At 38.5% G+C, this 27,999-nt stretch overlaps 1 protein-coding gene across 1 annotated transcript; it reads left to right on the top strand.

Moving 5' to 3' along the window:
- The first annotated feature begins 986 nt into the window (after nucleotides 1-986).
- Nucleotides 987-27,796, top strand: LOC117794608 (broad substrate specificity ATP-binding cassette transporter ABCG2-like). The gene is made up of 9 exons (XM_034635471.2): nucleotides 987-1,183; nucleotides 4,032-4,037; nucleotides 4,175-4,234; nucleotides 4,759-4,872; nucleotides 5,889-6,042; nucleotides 8,931-9,067; nucleotides 14,753-14,904; nucleotides 26,693-26,801; nucleotides 27,544-27,796. The coding sequence occupies exons 1-9, from the start codon at nucleotides 987-989 to the stop codon at nucleotides 27,794-27,796; spliced, it is 1,182 nt and encodes a 393-aa protein (XP_034491362.2).
- Nucleotides 27,797-27,999: the final 203 nt, after the last annotated feature.

The raw sequence follows: 27,999 nt of genomic DNA, 5'->3' as shown, positions 1-27,999 counted from the left end.
TTATAACTTTGCTTTTCTCAGTCTTCTGTTTCCTGATGTTTGCTGACCCCATAGTCTTAAGGACTGAGTGTGCTACCTCACTTTCCTACTCATTTCTTTTTTAGAATTTTGTTATTTTTGAAAAAATTAGGGGCAGAGAGAAATTTCTTCATGGATGACATTGGCTTTTCAAAAACAAAGCTAGGTTTGTTGCAGGTAACATTTCAAAACTCTTGCACAAGACCAGTTCACATTAATGTCTTACTCTAATTAAATATTTTAATGGGCCTTTGCAAGTTATTTAGTGAAATGTTTTAAATCTACTTTATGAATGTAATATTCAGTTTTTGCTTTAAAGTATGGAGCTTCTTAACTATTGGCTTGGTTTACTTAATAATTTTCATAGTTAATTTAAAATTTTGCTAGAATTTAAATGACCATTAAGGAAATGATTTGCCATTGTGAAAAATTATGATGAAGTTTACTTTCTCAGATGATTGAAGTTGCATAACAACCAGATATATATAAAGTCTAGAATTATAAATTCAGAGAGGTTTCTCCTGTGCTTGACTGCTTGACTAAGCTTTTATTAATAATAACAATGTTATAAGTTAAAAAAAATGTGGCACATGATGATGGTGTAGGCTATCCCTCAATGTACGTTGTGTCATACTATGTTTTCAAGTACTGTGCCAGGCACATAAAATGCTCACCTGTCTTTTCCCTCCATTATGAGTTTTGGGTACTCTTTAATTATCTGGAAATTATTTGGCATCTAATTTTGAGTGTTTCATCTAATTGAGGATTCAAAGTTGTTTTTCCTCCCATTATGGATTCAAAGATTGTTCTCATCATAGTGATGTGGGCTGACTATTAGAAAGTAATCTAGTGCAGCACACTTTAAAACAGAATTGATTTAAATATATTAGCAAGGGTTTAAAATCACATTTATATGGACTATCAACTTCCATTGTTTCCCCCTCTACAGAAAGGCAGAATATGTCAAGATGTCTTCCAGTAATGACCAGGATTATATCCCATTTTTACAAAGAAACAACAATGACCTCCCTGAGATGACCTCCAGTGACCTGAAGACATTTTCTGAAGGGGCTGTGTTAAGTTTCCATAACATCTGCTATTGGGAAAAAGTGAAGAGTGGCTTTCTATTTTGTAGGAAATCAGTTGAGAAAAAAATTATTATAAAATATCAAGTATGTATAAGTACTTTTTAAAAGACCACTTTAATGACATATCACAGGCTTCACAGGCTTTGCCTAATACCAATAAGTTACTGTGAGCATTTGTGTTTCAGTCTTTGTGCTGGTGTATAGACACATGCTTTCATCCCTTTTGACTAAACTTGGAGTAAAATGATTCCATTTAATGAATTAAAATTGACTCATGAAAATTGACTCATTAAAATTGACTTGTGAAATGCTGACAAGATTTTTTGTAGAAAGTAATGTGATTGACCACATGCAATTTGAATAGATGTTCAAACATACTGTGGGAATGTATATTTACCTTGCCCTTCACTTTAGCCCTCCCACCCTTTTTTTTTTATTTGTTGGAGCATGGAGGAGTGTAGATTACAGACTTTACCCAGGGCTTTGTGCTCCCTGGGTCATCATTCTTCCCCTGAGCTACACTCCCAATTCATCTTGCTTATCTTTTTTTTTTTTACCTGGTAGACTACTGACTCAATATACTAAGGGTCTCCTCTATTCAAGAGTTCACACTGAGTTTATGGCTTAGTGGTGTGCATCTCTACAAAGGAGGAGGCCTTTGTTTTGTGCTTTGTTAGGCTTATAAAATGTAGTAAGTCTTGAAGTTTTTATTTTTTTTTACTGTTACAAACATAGCAAACATTGGTTTTCATGCTTATTCACATTTCTGGTTTTTTATTCATGAGAAGGTCATATTTTTCTGGCTGCAGTGTTTCCAAACTTTCTCTTATCTGCTGGACTCAAATAGTCTCTGGTGTGTGAAGGGTCACTCTCATTATCTTATTTTTTGTTTGTTTGTGTTGGATAGCACTATCATTATTGAAAATGATGACAATATTTCAAGAAAAGTCATGAGAATCTTGGTTTTTCTTTGCATTTTTGCTTTTCTGTTCATTGTTTAAGAAGACAATAAGGCAAAAATTGATCATGAGAATTCCTTAATTTTCCCTACTTTCTTAGAATTTTATTTTGCTTAGTTTTTATCCATATCTAGCATTTGAGCTTTCTCTTTCCAATGCTAAAATTATTTTTAAAAAGGGCTGAGTATATAGCTCAATGTTAGAGTGCTTGCCTTGCATGCATGAGGCACTGGGATCAATTCTCAGCACTAAATATAAATCAGTAAAGAATAAAGGTCCATTGACAACTAAAAATATTATGAAAAAAAATTCTCCATTCCAGCAGATGTGTGGATATCCTATAATTGTGAGGAAAATTCTTCACCCTGTTTGGTAGATTGGTCTGGTTATCTATTTTGAGATAATTTGAGACGTAAAGCTGCATGTGCATAACCCTTTCACCAGATTTCTTAACTGTCCACACTGCACTGTTTGCTTGCATCACTGTGTCTCATTTGTGTCCATAGTTACTACAGGTTTTTGTGAATCACTTGAGAGCACACTATCCACATGATACACCTTTATCACTACTAAAAGAAGTAGTTCTTTTAGTACTACTTTTAGAAAGATGATTCCTGTCCTGTATAATCACTCAATTGTTTTCTGGAAGCTACCAAGAAATGATATATCCTCAGAGTGAAGGCAGGAGAGGTCCTGAGGATCACTCTTCACTGTGTTCCTCACATAATTGACTAACTACCATATCCTGTCTTGTCCAACCTGGTACTTTCTAGTCCCATCCCACTCCAGGTGATGTTAAAACTGAACACCTGGTTATGTTACTGTCCATCAAACTTCACCATCAGATCACCATTTTCCTCTTTGTACTTGATTAATATGAATGGTGATACTCTGATATTACTCCAGAATCTTGTTCTTCATTAAACTTGAGTTTCATTCCTCTGTGGTGACTCCTGTGTGGATCAGCAACCACTATGATAGTTGATAAAGGGTGAGTTTCTATTTTCATTGTCTCATAATTTGCATTCCAGTAATAGAAAAATCTTCATTCATCATTTCTCCTTTCAGTTACTGTATAGACTCATGGATTGTATTTTTTTAAATTTCCTTTACTGGGGACTGAACTAAGAGTTACTATACCAATAAGCTACTTCCCCAGTCCTTTTATATTTTGATTTGAGACAGTATCTTGCTAAGTTTTCAAGGCTGGCTTCAAACTTGCAATCCTCCTGCATCTGCATAAGGAGTCTTTAGATTACAGGAGTGCATCACAGTGCCTAGTATGGATTTGTACTCTATACAATAACACTTAATTGTAATGCTTAATTAGTATTATTTATCTTCATACTCCTATTGCTGCTGATTTAGTCAGTAGGAAATTTTTCAAGACAGGTTCCTTTTTTTAATTTTTTAACTCATCCCACCACTCTTAATTCTTTGGAAAAGCAAGAAGTTCCAAATTTATTGTATACTTGCCTTCCCAGTCCTGGAATCCTCCAGTGTTTATTTTTGTGAAGAATGGTATAGAGAAAACACCATCTGGGTGATTTGAATACTCATTGCTATTCTTGTGTCATTGCTCTGTGCCTTCTAAATGGACAGACCTAGGGAATATATGTATGCAGGTACCTACACATATTGAATATGTCTATTGCATTTGGTAGTATAGCCATTTGGACAATATTAATTCTGCCTATCCAAGAATATGGGATGTCTTTCTATTTTGTAAGTTCTTCAGTTTCTTTATTCAACATTCTGTAGTTATCATTGTAGAGGTCTTTCCCCTCCTTGGTTAATTTAATTCCAAGTACTTTATTTTATTTTTGAGGTTATTGTAAATGGAATAGTTATCCAAAAATGATCATGGCTTAAAGAATAATTGAAAGGAATTTAGAGGGACCTGATCCATCTTTCTTATAAATATTGACTAATAATAACATCCTTCGTAGACTAGACTTCTGTTAACCATTAAGTTTAGTTTCTTTGATTTGGTGCTTGTTTTCTGTCTGCAATTTTTTCAGTCTTCCTTGAGTGTATCATTGCAGAGTCTAAGTAAATAGTACTGCATCTAAAGTAGAACAATAAATCTTCATGCTTTTGTGTTTACAGTGGAATCATGAAACCTGGTCTCAATGCTATTCTGGCACACCAAAGTCGAGGGAAATCTTTGTGAGTATAACAGAAAATATGTCTCAACCACTCCTGTGTAGTTGTTATGTGATTTTTAAAGATGACTTTTTAAAGCTTTACTAGGGCATAACTAAATAATTGATATGGTGATGTTGGCCATATTAGAAGTGAATGGAGAGGGGAGAAAGGGAATAATGATAAAAGTGGGAAGATGGAGCTGAAGGAATAATTGAAGACAAGAATTTTTTTTTTTTTTTTTTTTTGGTAAAGAAGCACGTTGCCTGAGCTGGATCCACCAAATTCAGACAGCTAGAAGGTCATTTGGGAAGATTGTGCTGGATCAGCCAATATGGCTTTGCTTATATACTTTTGGGTTTTCTTGTAACAACGACAACAGTAACAACAAAAAATATGATGAGAATTTAAACATACACATGCACATATAAATAATTTTAGTTAAACCTCAGATTTCTGGAGTAGTAAATTTTCTAACTTTAGCAGAATATGAGAGATATGGCCTATAATGGAGGAGAGAAATCTGTAACATACATGTCCTTTTATAGGTTGCTAAATATCTTAGCTGCAAGGAAAGATGCATCTGGATTATCTGGAGATGTTTTGATCAATGGAGCACCTCAATCTGATAATTTCAAATGTAATTTGGGTTATGTAGTTCAGGTAAGAATTCGTATATTTGCCTTTTTTGTTTCATCTGTATGAGAATACTCTTTACTTACAGCTTATTGTGCTTCTAGTTGTTTATGTGACATGCTCACATAACCAATATTCATTCCACCAGCTTTCATAATCTTCCATCTCAGAGTTAAATGGAAAAGCAATGAGGACTTGGAAAATGACCCTGTTGGACAATGGTATCAATTCTGGCTTGTGTATAATTTACAAAAGGGTCCACAGTTATCCTTTTTACCCTTCTAGCATTTTTTCCTTCCCCTAGAAGATGTGTTTGCAAATCCTTGTACAAAGCAACCTGGCTATATCTGGCTCTAGTGGGCATGATTACCTGGGCTCAAACCCGGTGTGCAGATTGAGAATGAAAATGACTTCCTTGGACTCTGCAGCTATCTTTATGTGGGTCACTGCAATTGGTATAGTTGAAAGTTTACTATTAGCTTGAACTTTACCTTGGTTATGTTATTTTTATAGATAATGGATTAAGTTACATATACTGAACTATAACTGAGGAGATTAAAATGAGACAGAAGAAGACACATGTACAGGGAAAATTATACTCAACTTAGAAGATTAGTGAAACAAAGTCCCAGAGAGGAGTCAGTCCAGCCTGGAGCAGATTTATGATTAAGCATTTAAAATCATTACAGAGTAAAGAAACAAGTATGAAATAGGGAAAACTGAATGGAAATCAAATGATATTAAATATTATCACTAACAAATTTTAGGTATGATAATCATATTGTGGTTACATTTTATATACATATAGAACTATGAACTATGATGTCTGGAATTTGCTTCAAATTATAGATGAGACAACACTGATCATGAGTTTATAATTACTGAAATTGAATTTTGAAGATGTGGAGTTTATTATATTATTCTGTCTATTTTTGAATATGTTTGGCAATTTCCTAATGGAAAGTGAAAATAAAACATTTTTTGGTAAAAGGAAAATGTTGATTTCTAACTTCAAAAAATAACAACAAAAAAAATGTGTTTTGGATGATATTGTGATGGCCACCCTGACAGTGAAAGAAAACTTACAGTTCTCAGTGGCTCCTCAGCTTCTAACAGCTATGACAAATCATGAAAAAAATGATAAGATCAACAAAGTCATTGAAGATTTAAACCTGGATAAAGTAGCAGATTCCAAGGTAGTGTGAAAAAAACCTGATAGTATCATAACCATGAAAGATGACCTCCTGTGTAGATGCTGTGACCTAAATGTGTGTTCCCCAAAATGTGTGGGGTCAAAAGTGGCTGCTTTCTCTAATGATGAGAACAATGACTACTTACATACTATGACGGTGGAAATTAAGTGAAAAAATACTCTTAATAATGGTTGTATCCTAGGAATGGAGTGTGGTCTGGTGTGGGGAGTGTTCCTCACAGGACCCTTTCCACCCTCATTGTTAAGTCATGGCTCATTTGATGTCTTTGAACTAACCCTTCTTCTTCCTGTTTCTCTTCCTGCTATTAACTGCTGTTTTTCTCTTCCTCCTGGGGCCTTTGTTCCATGACTTTTTTGAGGTATATTTCTGGAATCGATAAATGACAAGAATCCAAGGATTATTGCTTTGTATGTTTAACTTTCCTATAATTTGTCTTTCAAAATTGTATTTTGTCAAATTACAATTTACTTTTTTTAAAAGAGATAGAGAGAGAGAGAGAGAGAGAGAGAGAGAGAGAGAGAGAGAGAGAGTTTTTTTTAATATTTATTTTTCAGTTTTCAGCGGACACAACATCTTTGTTTTGTATGTGGTGCTGAGGATCGAACACGGGCCACACGCATGCCAGGTGAGCGCGCTACCGCTTGAGCCACATCCCCAACCCTATAATTTACTTTTAATTCATATAGTCACCAAGATATCTTGGAGCCTTTCTTTGTCAGTTTTCTTATCCCCACCTCACTCTCTCCTTTCTTTCCTTTCCTTTGCCAGTCCTTATTTCCTGATCTATATTCCAGGCTTCTTTAGGTTTGAGAGGTACAGTTGTGAACAAGTGTGACAAAGAGTGAAGTGTGACAAAGAGTTAATGCCTACTTAGGGATCAGAGAAAAAAGCTGAGTGGAATGCATCAACTTAACACTCACTATTGAACAGTTGAACAGTCTGTAGGCAGGGATTGCTGAGCAGACATTTCAAGCTGTGTGTGATAATGAACTACTTAGACTGTAAATGGTTCACCTCCTTAAGAACTCCCAGACTTAGAAGCAATGAAAGTTGGGGTTCTACTGGCTGATGTTTCCTATAGTACTTGTGGATATTCTTGCATGTGAAATATATTTGTTATGGAAGAGTAACCCTAGGATGCCACTATTTATCTTTTATTTTTTGTGTACGGTGTGATAGAGTTGTCTTTGCTTTTTGTATGTTTATTGATTTGACTTTGAGTTTCTTCTGTGGGATTCTATTCTATTCTTTAACATTAAGCAATCACTACCCTAAATTTCTTGCTTATATTTGCTGGAAAAATATACAGAGGCAGTCACTGACTGCCTATATTCAAATAATCTAATTGAATTCAATAATTCATTTTTTTTTTTACTTTTGGCATTTTCAGGTAAATAGATGGAGTTAGAGAAGATAATGCTATGTGAAGTTAGTCAATCCCCAAAAACCAAAAGCCAAATGTTTTATCTGATATAAGGAGGCTGATTCATAGTGGGGTAGGGAGGGGAAGCATGGGAGGAATAGAAAAACTCTAGATAGGGCAGAGGGGTGCGAGGGGAAGGGAGGGGGCATGAGGTTTGAAATGATGGTGGAATGTGATGGACATTATTATCTAAAGTACATTATGAAGACACAAATTGGTGTGAATATACTTTGTATATAACCAGAGATATGAAAAATTGTGCTCTATATGTGTAATAAGAATTGTAATGCATTCTGGTATCATATATAAATTTAAAAAGTTAATTAAGAAAAGAAAAGATAGTTTGATTACTATAATGTGATTGTTGAGTCATTAATAGAAGAGTAAATTCATAATTCTATTAGATTTCTCAGTTGTTAATATCTTCTTCCTTACTATAGCGATCTCTTACTGAAGTATTTTATAGAATATATATATATATATATATATATATATATATATATATATATATATATATATATATATAATATTTTACCTATGAATACTTGTTATGCACCTAGAACAAACAACAACATTGCCTTCCTTTTTTAATACCATTATCGACTAACACAATGAGTAATGTATTTACACCATCATCTATATAGAGTTCATATTAATTTGGACTCATTTTCCAATTTGTGTCCAAATGTCTTTTATATTTCAATTGTCAATAGGACCTTTGTTTGAATCCTGTTAAGGGAGTCTTTGGGAACTCTGAATTTCATAATTGCTTCTAAATTTCTGCCTACCTAAAACCTTCTTTCTCTTCTCACACACAGAATGACATTGACTCATTCAAATGAATGAGTCCATTGCCCTGTTGAGTAACCTGTCTTCTTTTAAGTCTGAAAAGGTAAAGTAGAAATTCTGTATTCAGTTAGGGCATGGTAAATGTCAGTCTGGAAAACCTTATAGAAACTGAAAAGGTGTCACTGTTGTATGGTAGATAGTGAACTTTTCCTGGCTCTAAATGTTCCTATTTTTGGTAAGTCCACTTGGGGACTTTTGGTGAAAACAGTGAGGGAGGTTGTTAGAAGTCTAATAAATCACCATAAAGTTTTCCCCTTTTCCTCTCCTATCTTTCTCTCCCATTTTAGGCTATAATTTCACTATGTCAGGGCAATGACTCTTCATGTTCTAATGGACTATCTTAAACCTAAATATACTTAAAAACATGCAGGACTGTTCAAAGCATGGGCTTCACAGCCAGTCTCGGCACTTACTTAGCAGCTCTGCTCTGACCCTCAGTTTATTCACTTTTAAGAGAAACTTCTTTCTTCTCCCCCGTGTTCATCTATTTGTTGCTCACAATAATTAGGACAATGAGATAAAGTTTTTCTGTCAGGACTGTTCAACAATCATAGTGACTGTGCCATTCTTGTTGATAATGTAATAATCTGTGTTTTAGGTTTTATCTAGGGGAGAAAGAAAAAGGACCAGGATAGCAATGGAGCTGATCACAGATCCTCCCATCTTGTTCTTGGATAAACCAACAATTGGTTTAGAGTTGATCACTACAAATGCTGTTATTTTGCTCCGGAAAAGGTAAAGGCTATGGGAACATAGTTCTTTCATTTGTTCAATATATGATTACTTCTGTTTACCAGATATTCTTGGTTCAGGGAATTCAGAATACATCAGCAGGCGTTCTCACTTCTTTGTTTCAGGGAAATTATAAACAAACAAAGAAATGTTATCGAGATTGATGAAACAAGTGTGTAGGGAAGGAAAGTAGTAATGGGGTTGGGAAGCTGTTTTAAATAGTAGGAGGGTCAGGGAAGATCACAAGCATATGATGGGTGAGATGGAGTGAGACCTGATGTATCTGCAGAAAAGAGTTCTGGGTGGAAGGAGCAGCCAGTAGCCCTGAGCAAGAGCATTCCTGGTGTGTGTGGAACATCAGAGAGACCACAGAGACAGAACCTAGTAGAGAAGAGGAGAGGAAACTGGGTGATTTTGGTGTTAAAAACAAAATACAACAGACTGGAGGCAAACAACAGAAATTAATTTTCTTCTAGCTCTGGAGGCTGAAAGTTGATATCAAGATATTCCACAAGGTTGTTTCTTCCAAGGCCTCTCTTATTGGCTTGTAGATGACCATCTTCTCCCTCTGTGCCTGTTTCTAATCTCCTCTTAACTGGACACCAATGAGATGAGGACGTTCAAGGTTCTCATGCAATCGTAATGACCAATTTGAAGACTCTTATCTCTAAAAGTAGCCACATTCTGAGATACAGGGGGTTAGGATTATAGTATGAGAGTTTTGGAAAAGCCAGAATTCAGCCACTCACAGTTAGAAATGATGTGAGATGAAATTGGGCTGGCCTAGCTCTCCTAGGCCAGTATTAAATATATGGCTTTCTATTTTTTTTTGCTAGGGACATGGGGTCATTTTTTGTCTTATTAAAGATACAATAAGCTTTCATTTGCCATTCTAGAATTGGGAACAATGAATGCTCAATGAACTGAGCAAAGGGGGTTGGCTTTATAGGAAGAAAAGGGCAGAAGAAAGAAGAGAGCATATAGCAGATAGATTATTAGAAAGTTACTTTCCTTAAGGGGTTAAACAGAGGGGCCTTCCTTGTAATGCAACTCGGGTAATATAGAGCTCTTATGATTGGTTACTGAGAATCTGATTTTGGAAAACAGACACATTTAAATCTAGTTTGATTACCTTGCACTTAACACAGAAGACTCATGGAAACATTTTGAGCATATCAGAGCAGGGCAATGGCAATAGGGAAGGCTGTGAGGTTAGGATAGGATGAGTGAAGGACTCTAAGTAGGAATTGTTGAGGTAGGATGGGGTCTGGACTAAGGTGCTCATGCTGCAGTGGTGAGAGGAGCACAGGTTCTGAATCTGTTTCAGGCTGGAAAAAAACAATCAGTTTGGGAAGTGGACCTGGGCTTTGAGAATTGAGAGAATGATGCCTGAGATTTGGGGCCTGATTAAGAGGAAGAATGAAGCAGAAGAAATGACACTAGTTTTTCTTAAGAAGTGAAAACTGTGGAGCTGGGCATGGTGGCATATGTCTGTAATCCCAATAGCTTGGATGCTGAAGCAGGAGGGTCATGAGTTCAAAGCCAGCCTCAGCAATTTAGTGAGGCTCTAAGCAACTTAGCGAGACCTGTCTCTAAATAAAATATAAAGAGGGAGTAGGAATGTGGCTCATTGGTTAAGTGCCCTTGAATTCAATTCCCAAAACAAAAAGAAAAATAATGCAAGACTCTGACAGGAAAGCTTATAGGAAACAACATTTCAAAAGTTAACTTTTAAACTTATTTGAAAGTATAAAAAATAATTTCAAAATTATAAGATGGCTCTAAGTATATTACAAATAAAATCCACTCTTCTCTCCTAGACTCTCCAATTGTTACATTTTATGGCATTTTCTTGTCCTCCATGTCTCTGATCACTATTACATAGATTTTTGTTTTACTTTACATCATCCTCCATTACAACTGAATACTCCTTAGTTTAAACTCCAAGATATAAAGATGCTGCACCATGTCAACTTTCCAGTGAGGAACATAACAATAACAGCTTCACAATCATTGAGTCCTTCAACTCCAGTCAGATGTCACAAGCTCACCCTGCTTTCTTTCTCTCTCAGGATTCTGAAGAAACACATATTTCCTGGATGTTTCATTTTTTATCCTCTAATCTGGAAAAGATGCTCAGTCTTTCTCTGGCTCTCATGTGGTTGAGTTAGGACATTTCATGAGTGACCTTCAGATGGTCTATCACAGTTGCTTAGGCTGACTCAGGCATGAAACCATGCTGAGTTTCCAGTATAACACACCTGAGCTTCACCCACCACAGCTGGTGTACACCTCCATCATCTGATCACATTGGTGTCTGCTGGACTTCTCTTCTGATAAATTACTATTTTCCCCACACTTGAATAGATTAGTATATTATTGGGAAATAAAATAGGCTATTATGCCAAATTCTGTTCCTCATCAAATGTCCCCCACCAATTTTAGATGCACCCAAATCTCCTGCTCTTGTGGTAGCTGCCTAACATGTAATTGTTTACAGTGTATCTAAGAAAAAGACGTTTCTTTTTCCCTATTCATTTCCCATATGATTTAGTGAGTTGGAATCTCTATTACTCCTTGTTTTATTGATCAAGTTGATCCTGATTGGGTCTCTTAGAGTTCATTCAATGTGGCTTTTGAGTTCCTTTGACTTCTCCCTAATCATTTGTCCAACATTTATTTTCTTTGTGGTCATTATGATGTTCCATGCTCATGTTGTACTATACCAGCCATTTGTAGAAGGAGCCCTTGGTTAGAAACCAAGATCTAGTTGCTTAGTGCACTTACTATTATTGGAGTGGCTTAGCTTCTAGTGGCATTGGCTTTAGTAGACAAATCTAGGAAATATACATGTGTAAGTGTGTGTGTGTGCACACATATAATGTAGAAATCTGATTCTATATTTTATTTGTTCAGATAATAATTATAAATATACTTACATGTGCATTTATGAGTGTCTGTGTGATTTGCACATTGTATGTACCCAAACTACCACTGAGCAACATTACCAACACCTACATGTAAATTTCTGATAGTCACAAATAAACATACATCTGCAAATGTTGACATTTCTTTTAGCAATTAATGTTATCATTAAAATCCCATGAATTCATAATAATATTCCTAATTCCAATCTAACAATTCAGTGTATTTTAAAATATTTTTTTAGTTGTAGATGGACAGCTATACTTTATTTTATTTGTTTATTTTTATGTGGTGCTAAGGATCAAACCCAGTGCCTCACTCATGCTGGGCACGTGCTCTGCCACAGAGCTACAGCCCTAGCCCCCTTCAGTGTTATTTTAAATTTTGTCCTTTCAATCTTTGCAAGTCACTTTAGACAGTGAGAGATATGGCCCGTTATCTCAATATATTTGCTTATTTTCTCAGTTAAGTAATTTAATTGTTTAATGCAATCAGTCTCCCAGTTGCTTTGGTCTACTACCTCTGGAACCCCTCTGCCTCATATATTAAGCTGCCAGACACACCACCTTCATGGCTCACCCTCTCTATCACTATGTCACTTCCTTTGGTGCCCATGCCCCCATAAGCAAGGTTGTGTGCTAGCAGAGAAGAAACAGGAAGGTGCAAAGATGGATAATTAAACATCTTAATTTTGAAATATAAAGTCCACATAAAAGTGTAGATGCCAAGTTATGGGTCTAGCCTTCTGGTAGCATTTCAGAATATACCCAAGATATTTTTATTATTTATAAATATGTTAATGATGTTTATTAGCAAATGATGGATTGATACAAAATATATAACTGCTTTCTTTATGCTTTGCACTACATAGCATGCAAGCATGCTGCCTACTGCAGGGAGCTATAATTGGTCATTCAAAATGACTTATGTGTATTCTTATCATCAATGATCTAGTTATAATGCATATTCTATTTCTTTAGTCTGAGATAGAGCCTAAAATTCTCCACAGGAGAATCAAACAGGGGATTCTGATAACGTTGCCACTGGTCCTCAGACAAAATTTTGGGAAGCAGGGCTGTCATGCAATTATGCTTCCTGCTTCTAGTCTAGCTCCCTAATACCTGTTGGCTACAGTTGTGTTTTTTGAGTGAAGATTTAATCGTCCCTTTTTTTGTGATCTCTTTAGTTATTTTCTTCATCCAACATCTAATATCTCAGTCTCAAACACACACGCGCACACACACGCACACACACAAGTCCTGCTTTGAAAAAAACAGCTTCTTTTAGTTTCCAAAATAAACATTTTTTTTAATTTCATGCTTTGTTTATTTTGTTCTTCAAGAATGAGTTGTCTTCTCTTTTTAGCTCACTCCTGTTGGAACTTTTGATGTTTTACTAGTATTATCTTCATAATGGGTTGCAAGTCTCCTATTTTGCTTAAATAGAACCCTCATCTAATTCTATTTCCCATTGTACTGAAATTATTGGTCTACTGGACTGATTATCTTTGAGGCAAAGCATCTTTCCACACACAGTTAGCATATACTAGGGGCTTCTTAAGTATGCATATTCAAGCTGTCTTGTCTTATATTTTTTTTTCAGTACTAAAGTTTGAAACTTGGGGTGCTCTACCACTGAACTATATCTCCAGTTCTTTTAATTTTTGTTTTCTTTTTTCTTTTTTAAGACAGGATCTCACTCAATTTCCCAGGTTTGACTCAAATTTGCAATCCTCCATCCTTACCCTCCTGCATACCTAGGATTAAAAGCATGTACCTCCATGCCCAGTCCCTAAAGTATTTTAAATATAGTTTTTTAACAGTGATTTTGTCATTGTGTCTTATACCCATAAGCTATAACTTCTTTGAAAAGGAAGTTTAGCACTGCTTATACTGTAGAATTAAACTAGAAATCAAATTCAAAATTTTCTCCCTAGTATTTGATGACCCTTTGATCATCTACTTGAACTTTAAGCCTGAAATGTAAAAAGAAGAAAATAATTATATTGGAACTGCCTTTTAACTATATTGTGAACATCAAAACATGGCTATTTCTAAAGCATTTAGCAAACACATAGTATGTACTTAGTAATGTTAATTGTTTTATCAGGTTAGAAGAATGAAAATTAATCCTAAAAGATATAAATGATCAAGGAGAATTTACCATATGACAATTTTTAAAATATTTACTCTATAACTAGTTCTCAAACTCAAGTGTACTTCCAGATTACCTGGGATGCTTCTTAAAATTATGGACTCCTGCCAGGTGTAGTGGCCCATGCCTGTAATCCCAGCATCTCAGGTGGCTGAAGCAGGAGGATAACAAGTTCAAAATCAGCCTCAGCAACTTAGCAAGGCCCAAAACAACTTAATAAGTCCCTGTCTCTAAATACAAAATAAAAGAAGGGTAAGTGGTTAATCACCCTGGATTCAATCCCTGGTACAAAAAAAAAAAAAAAAAAAATTACTCCTTGTAGCCACCCCTAGAACTTAATTCAAAGTCTGGGAAGACTATCCAGGAATCTTCATAGTAGATTCCAGACTGTTCATTCACAATCCTTTAAGACATACTAGTGTTTTTAATAAAAATATTGAATTTCATTTCCCCAGTAATCATGTAGATAATATAAAATGAGATGAGAACTCCGTAAGAGAAAATCAAATTGAAATGGGAACAAATGGTCTAATACCAAGAATAAAATATTTTACCAAGAAGTTCATGGTTCAGATGTTTAATGATTCATTGTTTTCCCTTTTAACTTAGGATTTCTCAGCAGGGACGAATGGTTATCTTCTCTATTCATAGACCTCACTATTTCATCTTCAAGCTGTTTGACAGCCTCGCCATCTTGGCTTCAGGAAAATTAATGTACCATGGTCCTGCACAGAAGGCTTTGGAATACTTCTCATCAGTAGGTGTAGTAGACATTTTGCATGTACTTGATCCTTCATTAATCCTATGTTGGGAGAGAGCAGAGGAGTCCATAGGAGTGCTGTTTGATAATATAGAGGTACCTGGGATTCCACCACCCTAAAACATCTTTGGTTACTTTGGTGCCAGAATTTTTCTTCATTTTGGCAGTGTTTGTTTGTTTTTTAGTCTCTTTCTTTTTCCTCTCCTATCTGAGTATGCATGTGTGTGTGCATCTGAGTATTTTTACTGGACCTGTCTGTTATGATTCTCAGTTATCATTGATTGGTAGTCATATTTCCATCATTGTAACAAAACACCTGAGAAAAACAACTTATAAAAAGATAATTTATTTTGGCTCACAGTTTCAGAGATTTCTGTCCATGGCCAGCTGGCTGCATTGCTTTGGACCTGAGCTGAGACTAGGAAGAATCTCATGAGGAAGAATATGGTAGAGGAAAGTTGCTCAGTTCATGGCTGCTAGGAAGCAGAAAGGGAGAGAGAAAGAGGGAGAGGGAGAGGGAGAGGGAAAGGGAGAGAGAAGAAGAAGAGGAGGAGGAGGAGGAGGAGGAGGAGGAGGAGGAGGAGGAGGAGGAGGAGGAAGGGACAACAATGATGGGGAGAGGAGGGGAGTGGAGGAGAAAGGAATGGAATTTCAGATGCTCCCATAGCATGCTCCCAGTGACCTATTTCCTCCAACTAGGTCCCACTAGTTTCCAGTAGGAATATTTGGAATTATTAATACACCAAATGGACTAATCCACATGAAGTTAGAACCTTTATATCCAATTGTTTCTTTTTTTTTTAATTTTTTATTGTGGGTTGTTCAAAACATTACAAATTTCTTGACATATCATATTCCACACTTTGATTCAAGTGGGTTATGAACTCCCACCTTCACCCCATACCCAGATTGCAGAATCACATCAGTTACACATCCATTGATTTACAAATTGCCATACTAGTGTCTGTTGTGCTCCGCTGCCTTTCCCATCCTCCACCCTCCCCCCTCCCCACCTCTCCCCTCCCCTCCCCTCCTCTCTCTCTCTACCTCCTCCACTGTATAACCCTGAGGGTCTCCTTCCATTACCATGCAATTTCCCTTCTCTCTCCCTTTCCCTCCCACCTCTCATCGCTGTTTAATGTTAATCTTCTTCTCCTGCTCTTCGTCCCTACTCTGTTCTTAGTTACTCTCCTTATATCAAAGAAGACATTTGGCATTTGTTTTTTAGGGATTGGCTAGCTTCACTTAGCATAATCTGCTCTAATGCCATCCATTTCCATGTAAATTCTATGATTTTGTCATTTTTTAATGCAGAGTAATACTCCATTGTGTATAAATGCCACATTTTTTTTATCCATTCGTCTATTGAAGGGCATCTAGGTTGGTTCCACAGTCTTGCTATTGTGAACTGTGCTGCTATGAACATCGATGTAGCAGTGTCCCTGTAGCATGCCCTTTTTAGGTATTTAGGAAATAGACCAAGAAGGGGAATAGCTGGGTCAAATGGTGGCTCCATTCCCAGCTTTCCAAGAAATCTCCATACTGCTTTCCAAATTGGCTGCACCAATCTGCAGTCCCACCAGCAATGTACAAGTGTACCCTTTTCCCCACATCCTCGCCAGCACTTGTTGTTGTTTGACTTCTTAATGGCTGCCAATCTTACTGGAGTGAGATGGTATCTTAGGGTGGTTTTGATTTGCATTTCTCTGACAGCTAGAGATGTTGAGCATTTTTTCATGTACTTGTTGATTGACTGTATGTCCTCCTCTGAGAAGTGTCTGTTCAGGTCCTTGGCCCATTTGTTGATTGGGTTGTTTGTTCTCTTATTGTCTAATTTTTTGAGATCTTTGTATACTCTGGATATTAGGGCTCTATCTGAAGTGTGAGGAGTAAAGATTTGTTCCCAGGGTGTAGGCTCCCTATTTACCTCTCTTATTGTTTCTTTTCCTGAGAAAAAACTTTTTAGTTTGATTAAGTCCCATTTGTTGATTCTAGTTATTAACTTTTGTGCTATGGGTGTCCTATTGAGGAATTTGGAGCCCGACCCCAACGACTGTAGATCGTAGCCAACTTTTTCTTCTATCAGACGGCGCGTCTCTGATTTGATATCAAGCTCCTTGATCAATTTTGAATTAACTTTTGTGCATGGCGAGAGAAAGGGATTCAGTTTCATTTTGTTGCATATGGATTTCCCGTTTTCCCAGCACCATTTGTTGAAGATGCTATCCTTCCTCCATTGCATGTTTTTAGCCCCTTTATCAAATATAAGAAAGTTGTATTTTTGTGGATTGGTTTCTGTGTCCTCTATTCTGTACCATTGGTCCACCCGTCTGTTTTGGTACCAGTACCATGCTGTTTTTGTTACTATTGCTCTGTAGTATAGTTTGAAGTCTGGTATCACTATACCGCCTGATTCACACTTCCTGCTTAGCATTGTTTTTGCTATTCTGGGTCTTTTATTTTTCCATATGAATTTCATGATTGCTTTCTCTATTTCTACAAGAAATGCCGTTGGGATTTTGATTGGCATTGCATTAAACCTATAGAGAACTTTTGGTAATATCGCCATTTTGATGATGTTAGTTCTGCCTATCCATGAACAGGGTATATTTTTCCATCTTCTAAGATCTTCTTCTATTTCTCTCTTTAGGGTTCTGTAGTTTTCATTGTATAAGTCTTTCACCTCTTTTGTTAGGTTGATTCCCAAGTATTTTATTTTTTTTGAAGATATTTTGAATGGAGTGGTTGTCCTCATTTCCATTTCAGAGGATTTGTCGCTGATATACAGGAATGCCTTTGATTTATGCGTGTTGATTTTATATCCTGCCACTTTGCTGAATTCATTTATTACCTCTAATAGTTTCTTTGTAGACCATTTTGGGTCTGCTAGGTATAGAATCATATCATCTGCAAATAGTGATAATTTAAGTTCTTCTTTTCCTATTTTTATGCCTTTAATTTCTTTCGTCTGTCTAATTGCTCTGGCCAGTGTTTCGAGAACTATGTTGAACAGAAGTGGAGAGAGAGGGCATCCCTGTCTTGTTCCAGATTTTAGAGGGAATGCCTTCAGTTTTTCTCCATTCAGAATGATGCTAGCCTGAGGCTTAGCATAGATTGCTTTTACAATATTGAGGTATGTTCCTGTTATCCCTAGTTTTTCTAGCGCTTTGAACATAAAGGGATGCTGTACTTTGTCGAATGCTTTTTCCGCATCTATCGAGATGATCATATGGTTCTTATTTTTAAGTCTATTGATGTGGTGAATAACATTTATTGATTTCCGTATATTGAACCAGCCTTGCATCCCAGGGATGAATCCTACTTGATCATGGTGTACAATTTTTTTGATATGTTTTTGTATCCGATTCGCCAGAATTTTATTGAGGATTTTTGCATCTAGGTTCATTAGAGATATTGGTCTGTAGTTTTCTTTCTTTGAAGTGTCTTTGTCTGGTTTAGGTATCAGGGTGATGTTGGCCTCATAGAATGAATTTGGAAGTTCTCCCTCCTTTTCTATTTCCTGAAGTAGCTTGAAAATTATTGGTATTAGTTCATCTTTAAAGGTTTTGTAAAATTCTGCTGTATACCCATCTGGACCTGGGCTTTTCTTAGTTGGTAGTCTTTTTATGGTTTCTTCTATTTCCTCAATTGATATTGGTCTGTTTAGGTTTTCTATATCCTCCTGACTCAATCTGGGCAGATCATATGACTTAAGAAATTTATCTATACCTTCACTATCTTCTAATTTGTTGGAGTATAAGGATTCAAAATAGTTTTTGATTATCTTCTGTATTTCTGAAGTGTCTGTTGTGATATTGCCTTTTTCATCCCGTATGCTAGTAATTTGAGTTCTCTCTCTTCTTCTCTTCGCTAGCATGGCTAAGGGTCTGTCGATTTTGTTTATTTTTTCAAAGAACCAACTTTTAGTTTTGTCAATTTTTTCAATTGTTTCTTTTGTTTCAATTTCATTAATTTCAGCTCTGATTTTAATTATTTCTTGCCTTCTACTTCTTTTGCTGTTGTTTTGCTCTTCTTTTTCAAGGATTTTGAGATGAAGTATGAGATCATTTATTTGTTGTTTTTTTTCTTTTTGTAAGGAATGAACTCCAAGCAATGAATTTTCCTCTTAGAACTGCTTTCAATGTGTCCCATAGATTCCGATATGTTGTGTCTGTGTTTTCATTAATCTCTAAGAATTTTTTAATTTCCTCCTTGATGTCTTCTATAACCCATTGATCATTCAGTAACCTATTGTTCATTCTCCAAGTGATGTATGCTTTTTCCTTCCTTCTTTTATCATTGATTTTCAGTTTCATTCCATTATGATCAGATAAGATGCATGGTATTATCTCTACTCCTTTATATTGTCTAAGAGTTGCCCTGTGACATAATATATGATCTATTGTTGAGAAGGATCCATGTGCTGCTGAGAAAAAAGTGTAACTGCTTGATGTTGGGTGGTATACTCTATATATGTCAATTAGGTCTAGGTTATTAATAGTGTTATTGAGTTCTATAGTTTCCTTATTCAACTTTTGTTTGGAAGATCTGTCCAGTGGCGAGAGAGGTGTGTTGAAGTCTCCCATGATTATGGTATGGTGGTCTATTAGACTCTTGAACTTGAGAAGAGTTTGTTTGACGAACATAGCTGCACCATTGTTTGGGGCATAAATATTTATGATTGTTATGTCTTGTTGTTGTATGGTTCCCTTAAGCAGTATGTAGTGTCCCTCTTTATCCCTTTTGATTAACTTTGGCTTGAAATCTATTTTATTTGATATGAGTATGGACACTCCTGCTTGTTTCTGAATTCCATATGAGTGATATGATTTTTCCCAACCTTTCACCTTCAGCCTATGTATGTCTTTTCCTATCAAATGTGTCTCCTGTAGGCAGCATATTGTTGGGTCTTGTTTTGTGATCCATTCTACTAGCCTGTGTCTCTTAATTGGTGAGTTTAAGCCATTAACATTTAGGGTTATTATTGAGATATGGGTTGTTCTTCCAGCCATATTTGTTTATTTCTGTTACTAAACATGGTTTGTTTTCCTCTTTGATTATTCCCCCCCCCCTTTACTGTCCTACCTCCCACTGTTGGTTTTCATTGTTATTTTCCATTTCCTCTTCCTGTAATGCTTTGGCGAGGATGTTTTGAAGAGATGGTTTTCTAGCTGTGAATTCTTTAAACTTTTGTTTATCGTGGAAGGTTTTAATTTCATCTTCCATCCTGAAGCTTAATTTCGCTTGGTACACAATTCTTGGTTGGAACCCATTTTCTTTCAGTGTTTCAAATATGTTATTCCAGGATCTTCTAGCTTTCAGAGTCTGTGTTGAAAGATCAGCTGTTATCCTAATTGGCTTATCCCTAAATGTAATCTGCTTCCTTTCTCTTGTAGCTTTTAAAATTCTCTCCTTATTCTGTATGTTGGGCATCTTCATTATAATGTGTCTAGGTGTGGATCTCTTATGATTTTGCACATTCGGCGTCCTGTAGGCTTCTAGGATTTGGGATTCTGTCTCATTCTTCAAGTCTGGGAAGTTTTCTTGTATTATTTCATTGAATAGACTTCTCATTCCTTTGGTTTGGAGCTCTGTACCTTCCTGTATCCCAATGACTCTTAAGTTTGGTCTCTTATTGTTATCCCACATTTCTTGGATGTTCTGCTCATGGTTCCTTAACAGTCTTGCTGAGCTGTCCATGTTCTTTTCCAGTTGAAATACTTTGTCTTCATTGTCTGATGTTCTCTCTTCTAAGTGTTCTACTCTGCTGGTAGTATTCTCCATTGAGTTTTTAAGTTGATTTATTGCTTCCTGCATTTCTAGGATTTCTGTTTGTTTGTTTTTTATAACCTCTATCTCCCTGTATAGTTGATCCTTTGCTTCCTGGATTTGTTTGCGTAATTCGTTGTCAAAGTGATCTTTCATTGTCTGATTTTGCTGTTTAATGTCTTCCTTGATACTCCAGATCATTTGAAGCATGTATATCCTGAATTCTTTATCTGACATTCCATCTGCTGCAGCTGTTACCTCTTCTAAAGTTGCGTTGACCTGCATTGCTTGTGGTCCTTTCTTTCCTTGTCTTTTCATACTGCTTGCGTATCTTTCCTGCAGGTGCGGGCGGCGGCTATGCTCTCTCCTTATTCCAATTGGGGTTTCGTGGCTACCACGCCGGCAGGTCACTGGGCCTGTTCTGGGAGCTGGCGGCGGCTCTGTTCTGCCCCTGCTCCGATTGGGGTGACGAGTGTACCACGCCGGCAGGCCACCGGGCCTGATCCGCCGGTCGGTTGCAGGTTTGCCTACCCTGCAGGCGCGGGAGGCTGCTCTACTCTGCCCCTACTCCAAATGGGGTGACGTGTCTGTCGTACTGGCAGGCCACTGGGCCTGTCCCGCTGGTCGGTCGCAGATCTGCCCACCTTTCGGGCACGGGTGGAGGCTCTGCTCTGCCCCTACTCCAATTGGGGTGTCGTGACTACCCCGCCTGCAGGACGCTGGGCCTGTTCCTGGCACGGGCGGCGACTCTGCTCTGCCACTACTCCAATTAGGGTGGTGTTTGTACCACACCGGCAGGCTCCTGGGCCTGATCCGCCGGTCTGTTGTAGGTCTGCCTACCTTGGAGGCGCGGGCGGCGGATCTGCCCTGCCCCTCCTACCATGCCTGCGGACCCCTGGGCCTGATCTGCAGGTTGATCACTGGTCTGCTCACCCTGAGGGCACGGGTGGCGGTTCCGCTCCGCCCCCACTCCAATTGGGGTCACGTGACCACCACACCGGCAGGGCCTGATCCGGGCGTGGCAGAAGGATCTGCTCTGCCCCTACTCCAGTTGGGGTGACGTGTGTACCACACTGGCAGGCCACTGGGCCTGACCCGCCAGGCTGTCACAGGTCTGTTTACCTTGCCAGCGCGAACGGCGGCTCTGCCCTGCCCCTCCTACCACGCCCATGTACCACTGGGTCACGGGTCTGCCCACCTTGCGGGTGTGGGTGGCGGCTCTGCTCCGCCCCCTCTCCAATTGGGGTCACGCGGTCACCACGCTGGCGAGCCGCTGGGCCTGCTCTGGGCGCTGGCGGCGGCCCGGCTCCTCCCCTCTGGCTCGACGACAAATTGAGGAGACTCGGGTGACTGTGCCTCACCCCCCCTACCAGGAGACCAACTGCTTATGTCACCGCTGGTATTGATGAAGTTCTCTCCTCTGCCGCTTTCTGCTGACATCAGATCTCTGCCATGTTGGTATCCTATGTGAATGGCAGCATTTCGTTCCCCTTGCCAGGCAACCAAAGCAACGGATGAGTCCTGACCGGCCCTCAGCAGGACCCGGACCGAGAAGCAGTTTCCGCGGGCTCCTAGCCCCGGGCCAGGGAAGTTCCGGGAGCCGGAACTCGGCCGCTCCGTGCTATGTGTAAGCTCCTATAAGTGTAAGCTCCAAGAAGCAGTCCCCGCAGGCTCAGTTCTGGGAGCCGGAATTCGGTTGCTTAGTGCTTGGTGTATGCTCTGATAGGCGCAGGGTCTAAGAAGCAGCCTCCGCAGGCTCCGCAGCCCTGGGCCAGGGAGGTTCCGGGACGGTTCCGGGAGCCGGAACTCGGCCGCCCCGAGCTCGGTGTTCGCTCCGATAGGATCAGGTTCTAAGAAGCACCCAGGCGCTGAACCCTAGCAATCTGTCTGCAAGCCGCAGGCGAATTGCAGCCTGAAATTACCTGATCTATGGCTGAATGAGCTGCGGTCAGTCGAAAACAGGGGTGGTGACGTCAGTTTACCAACATGGTGGCTGCTGGCCTCCTCTGTGGTCTGACCGGTGTGGAGAACCGAGATGGACCGCTTCCTTCCCCCGTCTCGAACCCAGAATTCAGCCCTGAGTACGGTGCTTGCGCGGCTGGCAGAAACTGCAGCGCTGTAACCCTGCGTCTCTATCCCAGCGCGCTCTGCAGACTTTAGCCGCGGGGCGATTTGCTGAATAAGCAGTGTTACCCTCCGTGCAACAAACCTCTCGCGTTTGAGTCCCCGTAGCCGATCCTCGTGCGATGGAAATCCTTCCTCCAGGTTCCGGAGCACCCCACTATTGCTGGAAATTCCTAACAAAATATCCTTTAGCCGTCCTGACTTGTCATACTCCCACACAGTGAAGCAGCACACGGGGACAATGCACTCCCCTCGCCGCCATCTTCCTTCTCCTTTTCCCAATTGTTTCTTAAAAGCCCCGCCTCTGGACATCTTTCCACTGAGGACCAAGCCTTGTACACATGAATCTTTGTGGGACACTTCATATGCCAACCATAAATTTCTACCCTGGTCCCAAGAAACTCATGCCTATCTCATAATGCAAAGTGCATTCAGTCCCAAGAATCCCCATAGCTTTAACAGTTGTACCATGTCTCAAAAGTCTAATTTCAATGTCTCCTCTGAGATTCAAGACAAAACCTTAGCTGTAAACTCTTATAAAAATAAAAAAGTTCTATGCTTCCAACATATAATGACAGAGTAAACCTTCCCATTCCAAAAGGGAGAAATCGGGACATAGAATGAAGGGACTGGACCAAAGCAGGGAAAACATTAAATTCTGTAGGTCCACATTTAGCTTCTGAGACAATGGTAGCGAGATCTGGGCTCTTAGGGCTGCGGAAGCCCCTCCGTCTCTGTCCTTACTGGTTGTAACCCCTATGGCTCCTTCTTCTGGTTCTGCTCCTAGTCTGCAGCTTTCCTTGCGAGACATTCTACATTCTAGGGATCTTTTAATTCCTGGAATTCCATTGCATCATTTGCTTCACTCTCAAAGTTTCACACTTTGCCTTCTCAGGGTTCACCTTCAGGGATTCCAACTCTGAAACACACTATATGGCTCTCAGGCCTTCATTTGAACTCTCTGTTGAAGTCTGAGAGACTCCCCTAACTCTAGCATCCTGTATTCCTGCAAAACAACCATCATGTGGATGATAGCAAACTGTACAGCCAGCCACAGCTCTATTTTGGACCTCTTGAACTATGGCTGCAGCAGTTCTGAATGCGTACACAGCTAGTTGCATACTGCAACTAAAAGACCTAACTAGCACAATTGTAGAGGAGGGAAAGTTTATTTTGGGCTCACAGTTTCAGAGGTCTCAATGGATAGACAGCAGGCTCCATTCCTTGGGGCTTAAGATGAGGTAGAACATCAGAGCTGAAGAGTGTAGCAGAGGGAAGCAGTTCACCATATGATCAGAAAGCAGAAAGAGGTCTTCATGTGCCAGATAGAAAAGGCACACCTCTGATTCCCACCTCTTTCAGCATCTCCCTACCACTTCACTTACCTCTCAGTTAATCCCTATCAGGGGATTAATCACTGATTGAGTTAACACTCTCACAACCCAACATTTCTCCTCTGAACCTTCTTGCATTATCTCACATGTGAGATTTTGGGGGACACCTCACATCCAAACCATAACACAGGGTGAAAGGAATCCTAGGGAAGAACTTCTTAGGCACCTCTGTGCTAGTAGGGTGCCACAGGACTCTTCTTAAAGTCTTTCAACATGTTTTCATTTTTACACACTTGAGCCTGTTATGCAGGTTGGTCAATTACTCAATGCCCTCAAGGCATCTCTCCTATTGTCACTATGAGAAGTACTTGTTTTGCATTTAGTCATACTAAATTCTGGCCAAACTACAAAATTTTCAAAAGCTTTCTGCTCTGATATTTAGTCCTGATTTTTATTATAAAGATGGTCAAACAGATCAAAATGCTGTGCTGCACTGAAATTGCCTCCATCAGATTAATTAGTCCATCACATTTAAATTCAACTTCATACAAAGTCTAAGGACATGGAAAAGTGTACACATGTTCTTTGCCAGGATATAATACAAATGGACTCCAGTCCCATTCCCCAAACAGTCCTCACTTCCATCTGAAACTCATGAATGTAGTCTTTACTGTCTGCACTCCTATGGGCATTCTGGTCTTCTGACCTCCCACCAGAATTGTTCAATAAGCTCTGTTTAAAACATCTTAAGGCTTCTGTGGCTGTCATCACCAAACCTTTCCAGATTTCTCCTCCAAATAATTTCCAAAGGCTTCTTAACCACATGGGTAGGCACAGTAACAGCAATGACTCCTCTTCTTGGTACATATTTTCTGATAGTCGACTTTTCATCACTGTGATAAATACATGAGAAAAGCAACTTTGATGAGGAAAGATTTACTTTGACTAATGATTATAGAGGTTTCAGTTCACCTTCAGTTGGCTCCATTATTTGGGACTGTAATAAGGCAGAACCTCATGGCAGAAGGACATGGCACAGGAAAGCTGCTTAGCTCAAGACATCCAGAAAGTAGAATGAGAGAGAATGAGGGGGGGGGGCCAAGGGAAACATAAAACCTTTAAGGAGATGGCCCCACTCACCAACTTCCTCCATCTAGGTCCCATTTCCCAGTAATTTATTCATATTTTTAATTAACCACATGTATTAATTTACTAAGGAGATTATAGTCATCATGAACCAATCATTTTCTAAAAGTCCCACCTCCCAACATTGCTCCATTGGGGACCAAGTGCTAAATATATGAATCTGGGGAAGGAAATTCTTCAAATCCAAACCATTACAGTGCTCTTTTCCTGAAAGTTCATTATTTAACTGGTTGTACTGTCATCTAGTTATTCTGTCATTTCAATATTTTTGGAAAGTACCAGTATTACTTTCTTCTTGATCATAGAACCAATTGTGGTTTTTCTATGTTGACTTGGCAGTGATCTTGCTCTGCCTTGATGAGGGCTCATGAAGATGCTACATCACCTTCTAGAAACATTATATTTAAGATTTATGACTTGAATGGGTGTGAATAATAGTCAATAGAATGTGTGGTTCTAAATTAATCTTTAATGAACCAATGTTTCTGAGCTGCCTGGTTCTATTTTATATTGAATTATCTGCTTTTTAAAAATGGCTCCAAAAATCTACTTAAAGACATTTGGAGATGATCATATGTGTTTCTTCATGACTCCAAATGCAGTAGTGAATACTCACTAGCTGTTTTTTTTTTATTTGTTTATTTTAATCTCTGTCATTTAATTATAACCTGGGCTTAGGTTGTGGCTCAGTGGTAGAATGCTTGCCTAGCAAGTGTGAGGCATGGAGTTCAATTCTCAGCATCATAAGTAAATAAATAAATAAAATAAAAGTCCCCCACAACTAACAATCTATTTTAAAAATAAAATAAATCTAACCAAGCATGTATGAGTCTGGAGAGTCCAGTGGAGATGAATTTGAGAGTCAGACTTCAGGCTCTCTTCAGATGATTGTGCCAAAAGAAGCTGAGGTGGCAGTTCAGGTATAACCTACTGGTCATATTCTCAAGAATGCTGCTCCATATTCGGAATATGGCAGCATGTGAGATGATCATTTGCACCTCCAAATTCAGTAGGCAGAGAAGCAGTATTACTGACATGCATAGGGAAGTTTCAGCAGTCCCTAAGTGAACTCAAAGATCACACTGTACCCAGGCCTTTAATACTTTTTTTCTGAACCTAGTTTTAGTAGAAGTACTGGTAAATACCAGAGCATATTGATAGCTGTTAGAGTTTCATGATTTATGAAACGCACACATGTATTGCTGGCAGAAAGAATATTGTTGAAAGTCTGCATGAATGAATAGGATGAAAGAAATTACAAACATGTGAGGTGAGAAGACAGCAAGAACAGAGAAGAGGAGGGAGAAGTTGTAAGATTCTGTCTTCCCTAGACTCATTTCCATCACCCTCTGGAAATGAGCCCTCTTTACATTACAAGACCATTAGGCTGAGTTCTTGGGGTGTTTTCTTTTATAGGTTATTCCTGTGAGCCCCACAATAACCCTGCTGACTTATTCCTGGACGTCATTTACGGAAATTCCTCTGCTGTGGTATTAAACAGAGAGGAAGAAGACCATGAAGATATGTGAATCTTTTAGATTCACAGATATTTGCCTAATCGGTTTGACCAAAGCTTAGTAATGTGGTGGCTCATTAAAACTTAGCTTTGTGAATTCACGTGAATGCCATGTTCTGATGCCAGCCAATAGATAGACTTTATTGTCAATGAGTGCTGTGTTTTATATTCTATTTATGAATGAGCATTTATATGATGATGTTATTGTAAGAGGAAAATTCACTAAAAATAAATTTACACATTATTTATTGTATTTTTTTTGAGAGAGAGAGAGTATTTTTAATATTTATTTTTTTAGCTTTCAGTGGACACAACATCTTTGTTTGTATGTGGTGCTGAGAATCGAACCCGGGCTGTATGCATGCCAGGCGAGTGTGCTACCGCTTGAGCCACATCCCCAGCCCTATTTATTGTATTTTTAAAATAAAAAAAAAATTGGTACTTTATGTATTTTCTCCTAGTAGAAAGCAAGGACAAGGTTTTATACTAAGAAATATAACTCTTTGTGGTAAGAAGTCTATTTCAAGAACAAATTGTTAGGGAAAGGTCAAGTGAGTTTTCTCTCTCCATATGATCATGGCAGAAGTCTGGCCAATTAGCTCTGTTTACTAATGTTTACATCAGTGACAACACTTGTGACAGCTTTAGAATAAAACTGTTATCTCATAAATGAGTCACAGAAAATAGGGTTAAGTCCGTTCTTGTCTGCTAGTAATATTTGCTTTCTTTATCTATTTTTTTCTAAAGTCAGCCACAATGAAGAACTTCCTAAGAGAGAAAAAACAGTCACAAAAACATTAGCTGAGTTTTATTCTAACTCCTCCTTGTACAAAGACACAAAAGCTGAATTAGAAGAACCCTCACGTGGTCTTAAGAAGAGGAGACCAGCCTTCATGGAAACCACCTATGTCACCTCCTTCTGTCACCAACTCAGATGGATTTCCTGGCATTCATTCAAAAACTTGCTGCCTAATTACAGGACCTCTATAGAGAGGGTAATCTGAAAGATTCTTTTCATTTTGCTGTGAGATTCTTATGTGGGAGCAATTGGGTTCTGATATAGTCTACTTAAGAATTATGAGTATTTTCTTTTCTTTTTCTTATTTCTAATGTAAGCATTTTCACTTGAAGCTTCTTAAAGTATAAAACAGTTGCCTAATATGTTGGTACATGCCTGTATTCCCAGCTTCTCAGGAGGCTAAGGTAG

The sequence above is a fragment of the Marmota flaviventris genome, chromosome 7 (assembly GCF_047511675.1).
Source record: "Marmota flaviventris isolate mMarFla1 chromosome 7, mMarFla1.hap1, whole genome shotgun sequence".
In the NCBI taxonomy this organism is placed as follows: Eukaryota; Metazoa; Chordata; class Mammalia; order Rodentia; family Sciuridae; genus Marmota; species Marmota flaviventris.
Note: the sequence above shows the minus strand (reverse complement) of the source record. Positions and strands in the feature narration are given on the sequence as shown.